At 38.9% G+C, this 19,285-nt stretch overlaps 1 protein-coding gene across 1 annotated transcript in view; it reads right to left on the bottom strand.

Annotated features, from left to right (window-relative positions):
* LOC139314307 (receptor-type tyrosine-protein phosphatase V-like) overlaps positions 1-19,285 on the bottom strand; it is a 54,857-nt gene that overhangs the window by 7,295 nt on the left and 28,277 nt on the right. Inside the window, exons 20-33 of the mRNA XM_070939893.1 lie at positions 18,281-18,407; positions 17,874-17,921; positions 17,185-17,278; positions 15,910-16,000; positions 14,402-14,478; positions 8,220-8,354; positions 7,383-7,505; positions 6,903-7,063; positions 6,359-6,494; positions 5,636-5,709; positions 4,131-4,218; positions 3,470-3,563; positions 2,196-2,272; positions 471-605 (exon numbers count right to left, since the gene is read on the bottom strand). Coding sequence (XP_070795994.1) covers positions 471-605; positions 2,196-2,272; positions 3,470-3,563; positions 4,131-4,218; positions 5,636-5,709; positions 6,359-6,494; positions 6,903-7,063; positions 7,383-7,505; positions 8,220-8,354; positions 14,402-14,478; positions 15,910-16,000; positions 17,185-17,278; positions 17,874-17,921; positions 18,281-18,407 — 1,460 coding nt within the window. The remainder of the gene's footprint in view (positions 1-470; positions 606-2,195; positions 2,273-3,469; positions 3,564-4,130; positions 4,219-5,635; positions 5,710-6,358; positions 6,495-6,902; positions 7,064-7,382; positions 7,506-8,219; positions 8,355-14,401; positions 14,479-15,909; positions 16,001-17,184; positions 17,279-17,873; positions 17,922-18,280; positions 18,408-19,285) is intronic.

Below are 19,285 nucleotides of genomic sequence, written 5' to 3'. Positions count from 1 at the left end.
TCAGAGGTGGTATTTATTGGTTCTCTGAACTACTCAAAATTTCTACTACCGGTTCTCCAGAACTGATCAGAACCTGCTGAATACCACTTCTGATCATAGTTCACTGCATTCTGAAACAGCTGTAGCTTCCAAGTGCTTTTCAAGGGCAGCTTTGACGTTACTTAGGCAGGAGATGACTAAGTCATGAGTGACTGTGAGCAGGAATTTTTCTCATGAGTCATCACTAAGAAGGATGGTATTACCTATACAGGAATGTCTCAAGCTTTTGGCTCTCTTCATGAAGGAGCATCACAATTCCCACTTTCATGGAAGAACAATTCTTATGTAGCTAGGACAGTATCTTAGTGGCATTTCCATCAATCTTAAGTATAAACTCCTCATATTATTCTGCATTGCTGAATCATTTGATACCATTATCCCAGAATGGCCTCTCTTTAGGATTCTGTGAACTTATATGATGACTATCTTACCGGACTATTCATCTGCCTAGGTAGCAAAGTGATGATAGTGTGGACACCACGTTCCCAGATTAGTCCCCAGAACTCCTCCAGAGCCAGCTTGTCAGGTCCTTCTATAGCAATGTAGTCCTTGGCTGAATTGCAGCCCTATCGTATTAAAAAGACATTAACTAATTAACAACACAAGAGTTTTATTTATATATAATTTGCTTGTAGAAAAAGTGCAGAAAATTATGGAAGCAAAGGACACTAGGTAGGTTTGGTCTAATATTGGAATAACAAGGTAAACCTCATCTAAGTCTGATCTAAGTTTTAACATGCTATTATAAAACTACAGGTGAGTTACACAATTGCGTTGTAAATATATAACATCTGCACCTGCCTCTTTTCCCATGCAACAAGACAGATGCTCAGGGATGGAGTGCCAGGAGTTGCTGAAACTAGTACTAGAACCAAAATCTTCTGCCTCCAATATAAGTAGCCTTATGGTTGGGCAGGATGTGTCAGCAACGGGAATACAGAAGGATAAGGTTGTATGTATGCGGCATTCAGTTTTCCCCACTTAATCCATAAATTATTGTACAGTACTACTCTGCAGACAAATGAAAGAAGTTATGTCAGTGATGACATAAGATTTAGTTTCCACACTGAAATAGAAATTGTAAGGGAGAAGGGCATCATTTTATCCTTTGTATCATGGAAAATGAGGGGGGGGGAAAGCTTTTTCCACACCAAGTATAATTTTATAAACTTTTATCATATCAGCTTTGCTTGCTTTTACCTAAAGTATACATAGTAACTGTCCTCACAGAGAAGTTGATTCAATTATGGATTCTTTTGGTAGCCTTTCTGGAATGCTGAACATTCTTTTGCTTTGAGTACATTTCTACCAATGCAACTAAAGTGACATTTAACAATTTGTGCAAAAATAGTATCTTGCTGGACATAAGATATCCTTACCTTTTACAGCTTATACATTAATATATTTTTACACTGTTTTGGCTCACGTCTCTAGATCCAACCTGACACCCTTACTCTAGGTTATCAAGACACTTCGGATTTCTAAATATGCCCTCAAAAGAATTTGCAAATGATTCCTGATTTATGTTAATTTGCATGGTTTGATATTGAATTTTCTTCATCAATATCTTTGTTATTAATAGACATATTGAGCTAAGATTTTCTGCATAATTCGTTATCTATTCCCATCTTGACAAGAACTATATTGTGCCATAATAATAATTGCAAAAGGCAGCTTTACTTGGAACACCTTACATCCTGTGACAATACCTTTATACAGTTTGTGTGTGTGTGTGTCTGTCTGTCTGTGTGTTCACACACAGACAGACAGCAAAGGCCTAAGTGGTCCTAGTGGTGGTAAGAGCACTTGTGACTGTGACTCCTAAAATGGGAGAGCGGCTCCAATGGATCCCACTTACAACATCAGAGATGTCTGTCCAGAAGAGGAACAAGTAAGGTATTGCGCAGAACCTTCAAACTCCCAGACCCCAGGTAGAGGACCCAAGATTGGTGAAGACACATTCCATTCATAGGGGTGAGAATGGGATTTTTAAAGTATATATTAATATATGCCTTTTAGATTAATAGAAGCAATATAGAAAAAAGATATCTACCTGCATGTGAATTATTCCTTTTATAAATAAAACAAGGAGCAAAGAAATACTTTTGCAATAACAGAAAGCAGAAAGAAGGGAATATAAAGTATGGTGGACTCACAGGGATAAACCAGACATGTGCAAGATCTGAGAATGGATCTCGATCCAGTGGTAAAAACTTCACTTTAGAGCGATCATCTGTAAAAGAGACTTAGTGTGAAGGACAATGGTTGGAAGACGTATGTATCATGTTCCATTGAGTACGTACAGCACCACACCTATCATCACATCTCTTTTATCTCAGCCTAGTTAATTTAGCTCTTTTGTTACAGTTCTTGCTATGGACTCTACAAGTCTCAGAGCAATTAGCCTTTTTATGTCAAGGATTTTGCTGCGCCCATCTTAGGCTGTAACTTTTTTCTGAGGAAGTCTGACCTCTGGGAGACCCACAATTAAAGCAATGACTTCTTACAAATTGCTGGACTAACATACTATTGACCATGGTATCCTTCTGAGATAGCTCTGTGGGTTGGGGAATGGGGGCATCTTTTACAATGGGTCTCCTTCTTTCTTCCCTTGGTTCTATAATCCATATTATTTGGAGATGGATTGTTCCCTAGGCTCTCTGGGCTGCCACACAGTTCTACTCCCCCCCCACTCTTTTTCAATATTTATAGGACCACTGGCCAAGGTTATCAACAGGTTTGGGATTTGGCGTTACTAGTATAATGATGATACTCAATTATATTTTTCAATGGCCAAGAGTTCCAGTACTTGGAGGCTGGGCAACTCTGGATGGGGAGAAACTGTCTCTGACTCAATCCTACCAAAACTGAATAGCTTGGGTATTTGGGCTACCCTGATCTGGGGATATTTCAGATGAATACTTTGACACAGGGATCGGTAAATTAATTTTTCAAACTTTCCAATCTGCTTTATCAAATAACCAATCTCAGCTGCATAAATCCAAACAATGGTATACTGTAATTAAGAAAGACAATCTGTCCCACCATTTAATAGTTGCTAGGTTGATAGAAGCAAAAGTTCTTTGAGGAACAAATAATAGAACAAAAATAGTGATTGGAAAGTCCAGTTCTTATAAGCATCCCATCAACACGCTTATGAAATTAATGGCAAACTTCAATCAGAGAAAACTTTACATTATTGCCCTTATAGTGTCACATGGAAAGGTTACAGGGCAGCTCAGCATGATCCCAATTTGGATGCATATGAAAGGCATGTTGTGGGAACAGCACAATTTATGCTGATATGATTACCTGAGACTCTGACTCCATAAGAAATCACAACAAAGTGGCTATGTGGATGAGTCCTTTGTCCTCCTTAAGTACAAATCTAAGACATGTTTTTATTGGCTACAAGACTCTTATCACTCACATGGAATCTTGCTGGAGCTGAGGTTGATTTGCTGATTGACAGAGGGTGGTATGGCAGAATTTATTTCCTCTTTTGCAACTTCCAAGAGCATCTGCTGAAGACAAATACAGTAGAAAAGGAAAACTTAAGACTGGAAAATTGTTAGTTCTGTCTTAATTGACATACTTTTCATTCACAAAGAGCTTGGCAAAATCTTGTCCCTGTGGGTGTGGGAAGGATCAATACAATAACTATGCTCCACAGTCTTTCCAAACATACAGCCAAATGGATAAGGTCTGTAAGTCACTGAGAATTGGGCAGCCTATAATTTATAATGAAGAACAACATCAATAATAAAGGCCATATTGATTGGAATGTGCAGCTTACATTCATTCCACACCTTAGGTTTTAAACGAAAGCTGTTGAGGGAAAAAAACTCTACTTGAAACTCTACTTGAATACATGGAACAACATAGGAAAGTAAATATAGAAAACTGCATTATATGCTGAGGTTTTATTTAACCCAGTACTTTTGAAACTGATTAACTGGAGTTCTAAGGACTTAAGAAAGGATACTTCTCAGCCCTATCTAGTCATGTTGTTACTGAACTTGGGCCTCTGCTATGGATTTATACACAGGAAGAATTTTCCTAATGTCAACATTCTTATGCCAAAATCTTACCTCATATTCCTTTAGGAAGCCAGCATTGGACTGAGAAGAGTTTTTTGCATGGTGCTGAACAAAACTTTTGAGAGAGACTGGATGGGAGCTTGAAAAGACAATAAATGAATTTATTTAGCTGCTGATTGCAGTAATTTAACATCAGCTGACAATTTTACACAGAAAAATCAGCACCTATAAAGACCCGTTACTGTTGGTTGATATTACCGTATAGGTAAGAAGAGCAGACATTAGTATGCTGGGCAAAGTACGAATGAAGATTAAGAATAAAATAATAATAATAATAATAATAATAATAATAATAATAATAATAATAATAATAATAATAATAATAATAATAATAATTTTATTTCTATACCGCCCTTCTCCCAAAGGACTCAGGGCAGTGTACAGCCTATTTAAAAACAGAATAAACATCAATTTAAAATAATTTAAAAATATTAAATAAATTTGGCTTAATTTAAAACCCCAAAAATTTAAAACATCCAATTTAAAATTTTGTTGCTAACCCAGCCTGGCGGAACAACAGGGTCTTGAGTGCGCAGCGAAATACCCGGAGGTCAGAAATCTTACGAATTTCTGGGGGCAGTTCATTCCACAGGGCTGGGGCTCCCACAGAGAAGGCCCTCTCCCTGGGTGTCGCCACCCGACATGACTTGGCCAATGGCACCCTGAGGAGACCCTCTCTGTGGGAGCAGACTGGCCGGTGGGTGGCTATTGGTGGCAGAAGACGGTCTCGAAGGTACCCGGGTCCTGTGCCATGGAGCGCTTTAAAGGTGGTGACCAACACCTTGAATCGCACCCGGAAGGCCACTGGGAGCCAGTGCAGCTCGCACAGGAGGGGTGTCACGTGGGCGCAACGGGTTGCACCCATAACCACCCGCGTGGCCGCATTCTGGACCAGTTGGAGCCTCCAAATGCTCTTCAAGGGGAGCCCCATGTAGAGAGCATTACAATAGTCCAACCGGGAGGTAACAAGGGCGTGAGTGACTGTGCGCAGGGCATCCCGGTCCAGAAAGTGCTGCAACTGGCGAATCAGGTGAACCTGATAAAAGGCCCCCCTGGCCACGGCTGTCATATGCTCTTCTAAAGACAGCCGTGCGTCCAGGAGGACACCCAGATTGCGAGCCCTCTCTGTGGGGGGCAAAGATTCACCCCCAATAGTCCCAAAATATCCCAAAAGTGGATAATTCTATAATTGTACTGAAAGGAAGCTGATGTTAGTGTAATGCAGGGCAAGAAAAAAATGGTTGCTGTAAGTATGTTGCATGGACATCTGATTTCCAAAGGTCCTTCTCAATGTGAAATAAAAGTCCCTAGATTTGTTCCCCTTAGCCTTATGTTTGTACAAGCTCTGATCGGGCACAATAGAGTGCTTCAATCTACTTCAAGATAAGACACAGAAAAGTTTATTGATAATTTTTGTAGGGCAAGCACTATTAGGCTAAGAATGCTAGATATGATGGGGAACCTAACAAGGATTGCAGGTGTGGATAGAAACTTACATCTCTGACAGGCCAATGAGCGGATCTTCAGAGATCTTCTCTAGGATGCAGCTATGCAGGAAAATGTATTGCCCCTGGGAAGCAGAACATATGGTTTATCTACACAGCACATTTTGAAATAGAAATGCTACATCTAATGCTACTGAGGTGCAAAACTGAGAGGTTTTTTTATCCCCTGTGTGGATTATCAAAACTACAGAAACGTTTAACCCTGGGGATTTAATTAGGAGACAAGGATAAGCAGGACAAGTTTGAAATACTGTAATCCAGTTGGTGATACTGTGAATGATCTCTAGATTTAATAGGATCTCCCAAACTATATCTTCTCACATTTTCTATGTAGCACAATTTCCTACTGAGCCTTCACTTTGAAATACCTGCTTCTTATAACATCTGGAACATGTCTCTGATCTCTAACAATATTTCCATTAGATTCCTGCTGAAAATTGATGGGACACAGTTTTGCAATTGATCTTTAGCCCCATCTATGTGGGTCATAGTCTATTCATTCCAGTGTAATAATTATTTCATCTATTTTAGCTTGGTAACCATCAGTTCTCATTACAGAGATTTTAAGTTCCTCTTCATAATGAAGGATTCCTTTCCACTATAATTTCACTGTCTCCACTGGTGACAAATATTTCATGGGAAGGGAAAAACTTTCTCGTATCCTTAAATAATTGGATAGTTGCAGATCTAAGAGAGAGGTCCAGGTTTTCTCACCAGCGTCTCTATCATACAATGCCGATTCATTCGAAGACTGTAAACGGTATTGAAGATATCAACCAGCTTCTCATGCTTTAACTGCTGTAGGAGCCGATCAAGGGCAATGAAGGTGCCTGTGCGGCCCACTCCTGCACTGCAATAGAAGGGAAAGCAGGGATTCTCTCAGTGAAAAGTTTCACGTTTTTGTTCATTTTACCCATTCTCACCTCCATTCTTTCAAAATCCAACATACAAGGGAATTGGACAAGAAGTAACTCCTGTTCCTTCAGAAGACGAGGAAGATGTAACACAGTTCTTATAATTGAGACTTTCTTGTCACCATAGTTAAAAAGCATTCCTTTTTTTTTAAAGCATGGGCAGTATTTTCATAGCCAAGAGCTATACTTAACATTTCTGGGAGCTGAGGATCAATAAGTAAAGAGACACATCTCTTTATTGAACAAGAATGACTTTGAGGGAGATTTTGGAAATTTAGTTCTTGTTTTTAACTGAAATATTCTTTTTAAAAAATGAACATTCATGTGGGTTGATTGCAACTTACCTACCATGTACCAGGATAGGTCCACATTCATTTACACTCTGCATATGTGCTCGTACCAGCTCTATGAAAGCAATCATGGAGATGGTAGACTCAGGGATACCATGATTAGGCCATGCTGTATAGTGTAAGTGACTCAATCTTCGTTCCATATTTAGTGCTTTCTGTAATAGGAAAGGACTATGTCAATGTCTATGACAAGAGATCAGGTAATGGTCTGGGCCAACAAAGAGAATAACAGTCTGGCAGAATTCACATGTTGTATCACAGACTAAGTCCTACTGTTAAAATTGCAGGTGATAGAGCCTTGCCCTGGTACTATGTGAGATAATTTTGGTGGATTTCAACTATTGCAATGAAGAAAGCTGATCCAGGAAGAGGCCCTACTACTAAGTATCAATATCACAGCACAATGATTAACGGAACCTATTTGCTGTTTTGATTTGGGAAGATTTGGGAGTACTTTGCAGGGCTCCCACTTACATGCTGCAGTTTAAATTCCCGTGTTGTCCACTCATCAGCAAAATTCTGAGCAAGCAGATGAATGCTAATTTCTCCAGAAGAGACAGGAGAGATGTCTGTTGGCCAGTAGTATTCACATAATACCTATTTTCAAAAGTTTAGAAGAAAGAATGGTTTAAACAATGTTAGTAAAAAATAGTCATGCCAACACTAAAGCATATTGGCTCAAGATGCTTTGTGTAATGTATATACCACAAAGTAGGAGGCAGATTATTCCACCAATTAAAAACAGATGGAAAATAGGGTATGAGAGATCAGAGTCAGCAACCTGTTGCACCTCATGAAACACACTGCAATTAACACAAATCTTCATCTGAGACATTAATAGATCAATTATATGCATATTTTACTGGTCAGAATTACAGAGACAGAAAATGAAATATAAGACCACAAAAGTAAATAACTTGGCAATGAAAACTCTTGCTCATCTACCACATATTGCTGAGAAATCTACCTGTAAATCCCAAAATACTTTGTGACAGGCTGCAGTATATAATACCAATATACAGTAATTCAAACAAATGCTTTTTCTACAACACATGTCTGTTGAAATAATTTGCTCACCCAACTAACTTAATATCATAATTTCACAAAGTTACAATCCAACAGAAATCTTAGGAATATGTTAAGTATCTGCATACAATTTCTAGTCTAACCTTCCGCTAGCTCTAGAAAAACAGGGTTCTGACAATATTCATGAAAATAAGTCTCTCGCCCTCATATTTATTCAGGACCACTCATTATTTAGAAGAATTGATGTGTCAAAGTGAGGAATAATAATTTCCTCTGTAGACCTACCCGTCCATTCTCCATGCCCACTGTCAACATCACAATAGTACAGATGTTCTGCTCCCATACCAATCTCCAAAAATCATCCAGAGTTTTTTTCAAAGGCCCCTGGGTAGCAATGAATTCCTGTGGGGAGCTATAACCCTGCAACAACAGAAAGAGATTTCAATAATAAAACTGAGTATTTTTATCGGAGGCAGAAACATTAGAAATCAATCTTCCTTCTCATTTTGAAGAAGACTCTCTTTCTCTCCCATTGTAACTTTAAATCTTAATGTAAATATGGATATGAACTAGCGAATATTTGATATATCTCACTCTCTATTAAATTTTTGTGCATTATGCATAGGAAGTCTTTTAAATTCTTAAGTAGAATGTTGATGTAATCAGCCCCATTCAAATGATCTTCTAACTGAGGTTTTATAATTGACTTCCTAATTCTTTAAAATCCTAGTCCTAAAGAATCAACTTTCCAATTAATCGACAATTACTGAACATTCTTTTAAAATATTTAACAATCGAGGAGCAACACAACTAAAAAGCTCAAAATCCATCATTCCTTCATATGCCATATTCTATAAAAATGATTTAATGTACAGTATGGCAAGTAGAGAGATACTGAAGAAAGGGAAAATGATCCTTTCTAATATTAGTTCCCATGATGAAAGAATGATTGACTGGCAAGATAAACTGAATGGAACTAATTCAATGTTATTTGGAGAAGAAGGTGCTCCACATTTATTAATCAATTTCTTTGTAACTTCTATCACTGGAGTTTCCCAGAACTACAGGATGCTTTAGCTGAAGGAACTCTGAACCTATAGTAGAACAGAGTAGAGCAGGTTCAACCTTTAGTACAACCTATCTATTAAAATTCTGCTAAAGGATTTTTTTTCTATCCAACCATGACAGGAATCTACATATGTCCCTAGTTATGTATGCATAAGTGCATGGAACTGGGTCATCCTAAGGCAGGAGGCAGACTTGGACTAGATTTCACATTGCTTCCTGAAAGAGGGGACAGCACAGTCCTTCCTCCACAACATGTCAGTTTCAGAACAGACTTAATCTAGACCAGGGGTGTTAAACTCAAGGCCTGGGGGCTAGATCTGGCCTGGGGGGTGCTTAGATCTGGCCCGCAGGGCTGCCCTAGAAACAGCGAAAGGACTGGCCCACGATGCCTCTGGAGGCTGTCGCAGCCAAAAATGGAGCTCCATTTTTGCTGGCAGAGGGTTGCAGGAGGCCGTCACAGCCAAAAACAGAGCTCATGGGGGCCACGTGCAGCCCTCTTGAGCTCCGTTTTCACTGGCTGGCAGAGAGTTGCAGGAGGCCGTCGCAGCCGAAAACAGAGCTTGGGAGCCCACTTTCTCTGGCAGAGCGCTCGGGCTACCACAGGCTCCTGACATGAGTGACGTTGAGCTGGCCATGCCCATCCTGGCCATCCGTACCCTGGCTCCCCGAGATCAAACACAACCCTGATGTGGCCCTCAACAAAATAGAGTCTGACACCCCTGATCTAAACATTTCCTTTCTTCCCTTCTTATTTTGCTGTTATTCCCTGAAGATCAAGATCAAGTGCAAAATGTCAACAGTTTCATGGGCTGTTCACTGGGATTATACTGGAGGACCTCTCAAATGACTTTGGTTGCTGACCCCAGGATACTTCACCCAAAGCCATAGCTTATTTATTAAACACTGTCTTCCCCTGTTCTATACCCCCCTTTCATCTGGAGACCTTCGCCTCAAAGTTTTGAACCCAGGCCATCAAAATAAAGGAGAAACACTCTAACTATTTTATATTGCATGTTAATCAGTTACCTTCCTCCAGGACACTGGATGAGGAGGAAGGGAGTTGTCCCTGAGTGGGAAGGAAACCAACCTTTTGCTAAATCCTACAGTTTTTTTCCTCCAAAAAGCAAACCATCCTTACTATTTTGAAAACTATGCAATACCCTCCTTCCCAACTCCTTCCTCATGGAACTGCCAGAGATAAAGTTGAAAATCTCAACTCTCCAAATATTACATTATATAGGAACTAGTATAACTAACTTGTGGCAGAAAGCTCACAAATTTTATTAGTTTATTTATGTATGAAGCCACATATGAAAGTACAAAGAAATCAACCCATATGTTCCAGACTATGGTCTAAGTTTAATTTCCCCTTTTTGCAAATCAATGGATTGCCTATCTTGACTAAAGGTTCTCCCTAACATTAAAACTATGAATTCCCGCTTTGGCAGTTTCATTCTCAGTAGCTAACATCACGTTTTCTATTTCTCATGATCTTTAATAAAATCCTTGAGAGGATAGAGATTCTAGGGTGGCATTCTCCATAGGCACTCTAGACCTTCTCAAGACCCCTCCAGTAATTTCTATGACAGTCTGGTTTTGGGACAGACAGTAAAGATATGGAGCACATCTCCAAACCCCTGGGGAACCGCTCAAGGGATTTTGTTTTAGTGACAATGCACAAGACTTTGGCCTCAGCCATAAGAGCCTCCTTTGTTGCATCCATCTTTGCTAGGGGCCAAACAGCTGTGTCAACTCATCCTCCAGAGCAAAGATAGGTCAGGCAGGGTCAAATAATCTAGGCACACCTTCATTTTTATGGTAGTTGCTAATCTGAATAATGTCCCATTCTTACCCAGAGTGATTACTGTATGACTAACAGATCTACTAAGAGACATTGACAAAGTTCAAAGATCCCAGAAATGCTGGTAGATCTCAATGAAAAGCTGTCAAGTGGTGCTTCAAGTTCTAGAAGTGATGAAATACATTGGCATAAAGTTCTGGACATCTATGCCACTTAGGAAGTATCAGAAGGCAGAATCTTCCTGCCCAAATGGCTGGAAAGTTCTGCAGAAAATAGTCTCTAGCAAGTAGAAGATATATAGTTACTCTCTAGATGTATGATCCCACCTGTAGGGATACTTAACATGTCCTACCACCACTGTAGACTTACAATGAAAGTTCATTTTCTGTAGCAGAGACTGGACATTCAGATCATCCATTTCAGCTCACTGTCTATAGTTGTCATTTCTCTTCATATTCCCTACCTTCTCAAAGGGTAGGAGATCAAGCCAAACCCTCCCACAGAATGAGCATCAGATCTAATCTTAGTCCAGCAAAGGGAAGTAAGAGCTGTGGTGGCGTAGTGGTTAGAATGCAGTACTGCAGGCTAACTCACTGCTCATTCCAGGAGTTCAATTCTGAGCGGCTCAAGATTGACTCAGCCTTCCATCCTTCCGAGGTCAGTAAAATGAGGACCTAGATTGTTGGGGGCAATATGCTGACTCTGTAAACTGCTTAGAGAGGGCTATAAAGCACTATGAAGCATCACTACGCGATGCTCTATGTCCAATGTAGAAAATTGTTAAGTCAATGTATTGTTCCTCTCTCACTCCTAACCAAACTCCCCTTTGTTCCACGGCTGTTTTCAGGGAATGAAAAACCATCATGCCATTAATTCATCCCTCTGCAGTCCCAGGTCTCATTATTCTATCTGCTTTATACCTTACATTAAAACTAAGATGATTCAACCACACATTCAAATAGAAGTACCATACAATTGCATAATCTGATTTGTTAGTCTTCCATTCCTTTCCATCTCATCTCACCTCTAGTTATGCTGGATAATTTTTTGTTTAATTTTAACAACTTTAAGATGAATGGACTTCAACTCCCAGAATTCCCCAGAAGGAATTGAAGCTCATATATCTTAAAGTTGCTGAGGTGAAGAAACGCTGGTCTAAAGTCTGATGGCCAGGAATGTAAAATTGCATGGACAATAATATGGGGTTTTGGTTTTTTGTTTTTTTTTTTTTGTTATTTCTACCATGCCTCCCACTGCCTAGAATAGTGAAGCATAAGAATTGCTTGGGTGGACAGGGAAGACCAAGGATCTGTAGGAGATGACAGGGTCATTTTCATCTCCTAGCCGATTGCTTTAAGCCAAAGCAGAATGTAAAGGAGATACAGCTTTACTTCTGCTAAGGAAATTTGATCCTACATGAAAAAGGTAATGTGCAAGTTAAGCACAGTTATTCTAACACAGGCATGCAAACATGACTGCTGTGCAAATAAACACACTGTCCATGTATAACTAGACAGGCATGTGCATGCAAATATAAATTACTGCATGCACACACATAAATGTGGGGCGGGGGGGCGGGGGGGAGGGTAGCCTTTACCTGGATAGATCACCAGAGAGGCATGAGGATACATCCAAGCTTTTTAACATACAGCTGTAATTAGCAAGAAAAAGAAGAGAGAAGTAACATGTTTAGAGCAACAGGGCTGCTCCAGGAGAGCCCTTGCTGCATTAAATCCAAACACACCTATTCTTCTCCGGGATCAACCTTTGGTGGAAAAATCCAATTTCCGCATGTTTAAGAAAAAGTTGATTTTACATGATTCTTATTGCCTGGGTGCTGTGATGTCACATCACCCCCATCCCTCTTACAACAGAAGCTTTACACTTTTAAATAAAAAAAAAAGATAAGAAAAATGTAAGCATTCATTTGTTACTTAAAAGCTCAAACATGAGAATCTTTCTTTGTTAGAAAGCCAGTAGATGTCATATTTAAGATTGTATTTAATCTTCAAACTTTTTTTTTTTAACTTAAGGTCAAATTAAGGAGAAAAATCTATCCAGGAAAGAATGTTTATATCTGGAGCTGCCTTCTCAGCAAATTATGAACAGAATATCTGGCACCCAAAACTTTATCTTCCTTTTCTAGCCTCCCTTTCTTTTATTTTGCCTTGTTAGGCTTGGTATAATCTTTCTATTTATCTTACTGAAGCGAAATGCTGGATGTTCTATAACTATAAAGGATAGAGGTATTCAACAACAGGGATGTAATAAGAATTAGAATAAAACTAACTAGTTTTGAACTACCATATTTTTTGGACTATAAGACGCTCCAGACTATAAGACGCACATTAGCTTTAGAGGAGGAAAACAAGGGGGAAAAAATCTGCCTCTGCCTCCCAGCATCCATCCGGTATTCATCTGGCTAGCATCCTTGCAGCAAACAGTCTGATCAGCTTCAGCACATTATCACAGCCCCAGCACGTGGCTCATCAGGGCTCCGCACCATTGTGCCCACCACTGGTCAACTGAGCTGAGCTGCTGCCGCCGCCAGGGAACGCTGGAGCCTTCACTGCGAAGCAGCTGATTGGTGGTTGGATCAGCCTCCCGGAATACCACCAATCAGTTGTTCTAAGCGGCGGGGATCGCAGCAGCTATTTGCTGCCACCATGGCCCGTTCACCGGGGCCCATAGACCATTGTGAAAGGGGGGCGCCAATCCCCACAGCCTAGAACAGCTGATCGATGTTGCACCAATCCCCCTCCCCCCGCTGCAATATTCGCTCTATAAGACACACCGATATTTCCACCCACTTTTGGGCGGGGGGGGGGGGGGGAAAGTGCATTTTATAGTCCGAAAAATACAGTATGTATGTCAGCGTTCCAAATTAGGCTCTCTTCCAGCGCTGACATAACAAGATGAACTTTTACCTAGTTTTGTATGTACAGATAGTGTTTCCTGGGAGACGAAGATGGGGGCTACATTCCTGTGAAAAGAACGTGCCGGGAGGTAGAGATGGATCTGCATGATGGCCAATGGGACATTGGGGTTGGAGAGCGGAAAAGGAGGGGGTTGGAAGGAGGGGCCAGTTTGGCTGCAAAATGAAATCAGGAATGTCGGACTCGGCTATTCTTAAAATAAAAGTGATTCATTAGAGTTTGCGTTTGAGAATGAAGTTTATTCAAGATAGCACCGGGAACCTGACAATGTGATAAGTATGCCCTCTAATTTTAGTTAAATCCTTTCTTTTATGCTTTGCTTATTGCCATTATTATATACTACCACATTATATACCATAATGTGGTATATTATATATACCACATTATGGGCACCTCAGTTGTCTTAATGTATTGTATATGATTTTGCTTCCCAATTTTCTACTGTCCTACTGTTTGTCAGCCATATCTCTCTCAATTTTCTTCTGTAAATATAATCTACTCAGTTCTAATGCAATTACTAGTTGTATATCCTACTCCCTGGGGCTTTCTATCAGATAGCCAACTATAATAAATGGTTACATTCATTTATAAAATTTCACATGAAGTTCTTATTAAAGGGACGCTAACATAATGTTCCTAAAATAAAATGTACAGGAACTCACTGGCACAAAGTTGGCATTGATATAATCAGAATGGGGTTGTTCATCCAGCAGGCTCAGCTTGACTCGAGAATAGTCATCTGTAATAAAAACAGAATTAAGAGTTGTTTTAGAAGAGCTACACAATATACTATAGATAGCTGCAGAAATATAGCTCTTTTCAGGTTTATGTGCACAACTGAAAATATATAAAAACCAGCACAATAAAGTTATTAAAACAATGAAACCCAAGTTCAAAATCTGGAAATGCCGTATGTATGTATGCAAGCTATATTCTTTCCCCTAGGATCCTAAAGCAATATCTACTCAATATCTAATTTCCACAGCTGCAACCCTTTGAAGTGGGTTGGCTGAGAGACACTGACTGACAGTGAGCCTCCATCCGGGGAGCCTCTATGGCTGAAGATGGACTTAACCTAGATGTCTTCAATCCTAGTCCAATACCTTAAACCACTAACTAGTCTATTTTCTACTGTAAGATCTTGTGTCTCTTTTTTAAAAAATCAGATTTTTACTGAAGAGCAGCATCAAAATACAGGTAGTCCTCAACTTATAGTCACAATTGAGCCCAACGTTACTGTTGTTAAGGGAAACATTTGTTAAGTGAATTTTCCCCCTTTGTATGACTTTTCTTGCCACAATTGTTAAGTGAATTTCTGAAATTGTTAAATTAGCAATATGGTTGTTAAGTGAATCTGGCTTCCTCATTGACTTTGCTTGTCAGAAGGTCACAGAAGATGATCACGTGACTGCAGGACTTGCAACCGTCATAAATATGAAGCAGTTGCCAAGCATCCGAATGTTGATCACATGACCACAGGGATGCTTATGTTTTTACGATTATGTTTTAAGGTTAGTGGACACTTCAAAGAAAACTTGAAAGCATGGGTGACAGATTTTCTTTCTTACATTTAGCAATGTAAAACATTTCAGGGTTCTGATGAATTACTGTCTTCCTTTTGGAATAGTATTTTGGTGTGTGTATGTGTGTGTGTATGTGTGTGTGTGTGTGTGTGTGTGTGTGTAAATTCATGGGGAAAGGATGTTAATGTTACCTTAAATTATGTTTTAAAAATATAGAATTTGCTTTTGAGAAATGTAGGAAAACTACTAAGCAAATTATTTGTAGAAAATGTAAATGCATTATTGTTATAGGCATTAAGGATTTGATTCAAGACATGTGTAATGTATTCATTCTCAAAAAGGCATTTTTTTTCTACAAAAATGGATGCAATATATTGCTTTTGGCACAGATTTCATGATAGTATACCATCAATGTTTTTTCTGTTTTGATTTGAAATTTTCTTATATTATTAATATTTACTATATAGGTGATATGCTCAGATATTTCATAATCTTTTTTTTTTCTATTTTCCTTGTTTTGTGTGTTATGTTCTTTTGTCAGCCTTATTCAGAGTTTGTTTACAGTTTTGTTTTTTTGTACTTGTAATTTTAAAACTTGTAAAAAAACAAAAACAAATGTTAAAAATATGATTCTGTTGTAATCTTACATGGTAGAACATGAGGATATCGATTCTTGATGGCATTGGCTGGAACTTCAGCTTCTGTCTTTGACTGTTCCTTTCCAACTTCTTTCAGCTCCTATACAATGCAAAAAAAGGGGGGGGATCCTTTGTAGTATAGTCACATAATCTCACAATCCTTCTCCCAGTTTGTTTTGAGCCAAGCTTCAATCTGAAAAAGCATCATTTAGATATCTTCAATTACAATTCCCATAAGCTAGCACGACCAATATCCATGCTTCTTGGGATGATGGGAATTGCAGTCCAAGAGTTCTAAAGATGTAGAATGAATTTGGAAAGGCAGTTGTTAAGATATATTTGAAAGAAATATTTCTCATGGTACTGAAAGCTGACCAGGTATAAAGCTAAAGGATCAAATGCAAAAAGTAGCTGCATTCAATCTTTTCCACAATCTCTGCTAAATGTTTAAAAATGTATGTTCTAGAGCTGGAAAATGAGTTTAAATTTAAAGACAAATATGCTATTTGATACTGTATCATAGAATATTTTCTTCACAATTCTTACCACCTACAGAGAAGTAATTTACAGTACTCATTTAGGACAAAACTTGTTCGTGAAGGAATATTCTTGGTGAGCTGGTTTATAAAAAGCGAAGACTCCATCAGAGACGAACAAGCATCCACCCTCCATAGCTCATCTCTTGTAAACCTCAAACTGCTAAAATTCTCTACAGTTACTCTTCTGAAGTCAACTGTATTTCAATCCTTCATCCCTGTATACTGTTTATAACAGAGAATATATTGATGATTATAGGCTCCATGAAATACAGTGTTCTTTGGGGTGCAATTAATAGATTGTGTCAGAGTTAGTGACTGTCAAAGAAAGGACATTCCTTACAGATTAAATTACCAGCCATGAGTAGCAAGAAGAAAGGAGACAGCGTACATAGATTAATACATGCAGTAGCTTGTATTAATTATCTGGCTTGCCTGTAATGGACCAGCCTTCTCCAATCTACTATTTTTTAGACATGTTAGAACTTCAATTTCTAGAATTCCTTGCCTGTAAAGCCAACTGGCCCATGGCCTGATGTAATAAGCATCTTCTAATGGACTTTTAAAAAGCTAACAGAGAAGGGCTATTTCTCTATAATCTAGAGAGCGTCAAATTGAAGAATCGCAGTGGATAGATGCAGTTTGGTTAACTCCTCCATTCTAACATTATATAAGCTAAAAAGAATAAAGCTGTTGTTTAATTATGGCCATAGTTAAGCCTGGATAGAATTTTACCTAGAATCATTACCTCAAAATCCTGAAAGAACCCATTATTTGAGTTTGCTGTCCTTGTCTCATAATATTGTCTAAAACTTTGCAGAGGGATTGGCCGATGGGTATTCCTGCAAGGAATTAAAACATGCTCAGAGAGCAATGAAACAGGACATGTGCTAAGCAGATATCTTAGATGTCACAAGGCTGACATAACCAACATATTCAATAAGCTAGATAGAATTCATATTTATTTTAGTTAAGTCCTAAGGTAGCATATACACTACTAGTTATGCAATAGAGGCAAAATCAACTGGATTTTATTGCAATGCCAGAGTTTTAGTTCCTTAGATGCTCACAAGTTATTTTACTTGGAATTTACTACAGCTATGGACTTCAATATCCAGTTATATTTTTTATGATACGTCTGTTTTCTCAAAGCTTTGCGTATGCTAGAAAAGAATGGTTAGGTATTGATTGCTTATCCCTGTTTTAAGGATATAGTTTAAGAATCTTCTTGTGGGACAAGATACCAAAAGAAAATCAAATGCTGTTTCTTACTTCCTGAAGTTGACCTGGAGATAATTTTTCATAGCAAATCAAACCTATGAGCTGAGCTCTGAGAATGTCACAATTGTTTCTTTCATAAGAACATTGAGAGTATCTATTCTACCACATCTAATATCTGGCTTAAGAGAATAGAAAGATGAGCATTGCTTCACCTACCTGAGACTGTAGACAGTCATTTCTTGAGCTATATTACCCTTTTCTATTCTGAAATCAAAACAGGGACATTGCTATTGTTTTGGTGAGGAGGTATGTCTTTCTAAATGTACTTCATCTCTCTCTCCCCCCTCCTCCCCCCCTCCCTCCCCCCTCCCTTTCTTTGTCTTTTCTTTCTTTCTGCAACAGTTCATAACTGCATTTTGGTAGACTCTTGTTGAGCCATATTTATTATCTTGTGGTGCCATTCAACTATCTCATATATCATGGAACAGAACATGCACATTTAGCTAAATCAAGTATCTAAAATATCTAAGCCAGGACCATTTTTATACTAATTCCACTCACTTCCCATGCCCAACTCCGAAGAAGACAATGCTATATTTTATTTTATTGTTTTATTTTATTACCTTCTTGTTCTTAAATGTTTCCAATAAACCCATACAGAAATGGCTGTGACTGTCACAAGGAATCCCATAATGATTCCAGCTACAACTGGGGCAGGCAGAGTTGCAGTATCTGCTGAAGCAGCTGCTGCTAGATATCAAAACAAGGAAAAATTACATTTGTATAAGGTAATTTTTTCTCAGGCCCAGAAAAAAAAATACTGTCAAAATAATTTGTAATATAATTTGATTAGAAAGCACTAACATAACATTATGATTACAGTACTGTCCTATAAGGAAAGACAAATGATTGGACATAAGAACAATTTCATGCCCCATATGGTAGAATAGAATAACAGTAGTATTCAGATATCAAACAATCAATCAACCATTATTATGGTCAAAGACCAACAGGGAGTAGTCTGATATAGTTTGATTGGATGGGAAGACAGGATGCTGGAAGATACTGTGAGAACTGAACAATGCGTACTTGGTACAGGATGGGTACAGAGAAGAAGTGATGGCACATGCACAGATGTAGTCTGGGAATGTCACTGAGTGAACTGTGTGGCCCACAGAGCCAAAAGATTTTCCAGCAATATTGTTCCTACAAGGCCTGTTCAGAAGAGATACCTACAACAACATTCAAGACAAGTAAGAGCCCCATATTGGGGATTGTATCAGGTCTGCAAAACATAGTTATTTCTCCAGTCTTATCACACCCACAGAAAGCCACCTAGCAGCTCTCCAGCAAGAATAAATATATTATTCCATGTTGGAGGGATGATCCACACAATCATCTGGACAGCTGCTGTGAGGAATATTTTAGGCATCTGGCAGAGTCACCTGGATTCACTTGGAGTTGGACTCTGACTGGGCAAGTCCTGTTGAAGTGATGGAAGCAAGCCTTATTTGGTTAATGGCAGCTCCAATGTACATCCCTTCCAGAGGTGGGATTCATTTACCTTCCCTACCGGTTTGCAAATGTGAGTGTGCGTGCTTTCCTCGCACGCACCACCTCTGCACATG

The sequence above is a fragment of the Pituophis catenifer genome, unplaced genomic scaffold (genome assembly GCF_029215685.1).
Source record: "Pituophis catenifer annectens isolate HBS135680 unplaced genomic scaffold, rPitCat1.0.hap2 SCAF_3, whole genome shotgun sequence".
Lineage (NCBI taxonomy): Eukaryota > Metazoa > Chordata > Lepidosauria > Squamata > Colubridae > Pituophis > Pituophis catenifer.
Note: the sequence above shows the minus strand (reverse complement) of the source record. Positions and strands in the feature narration are given on the sequence as shown.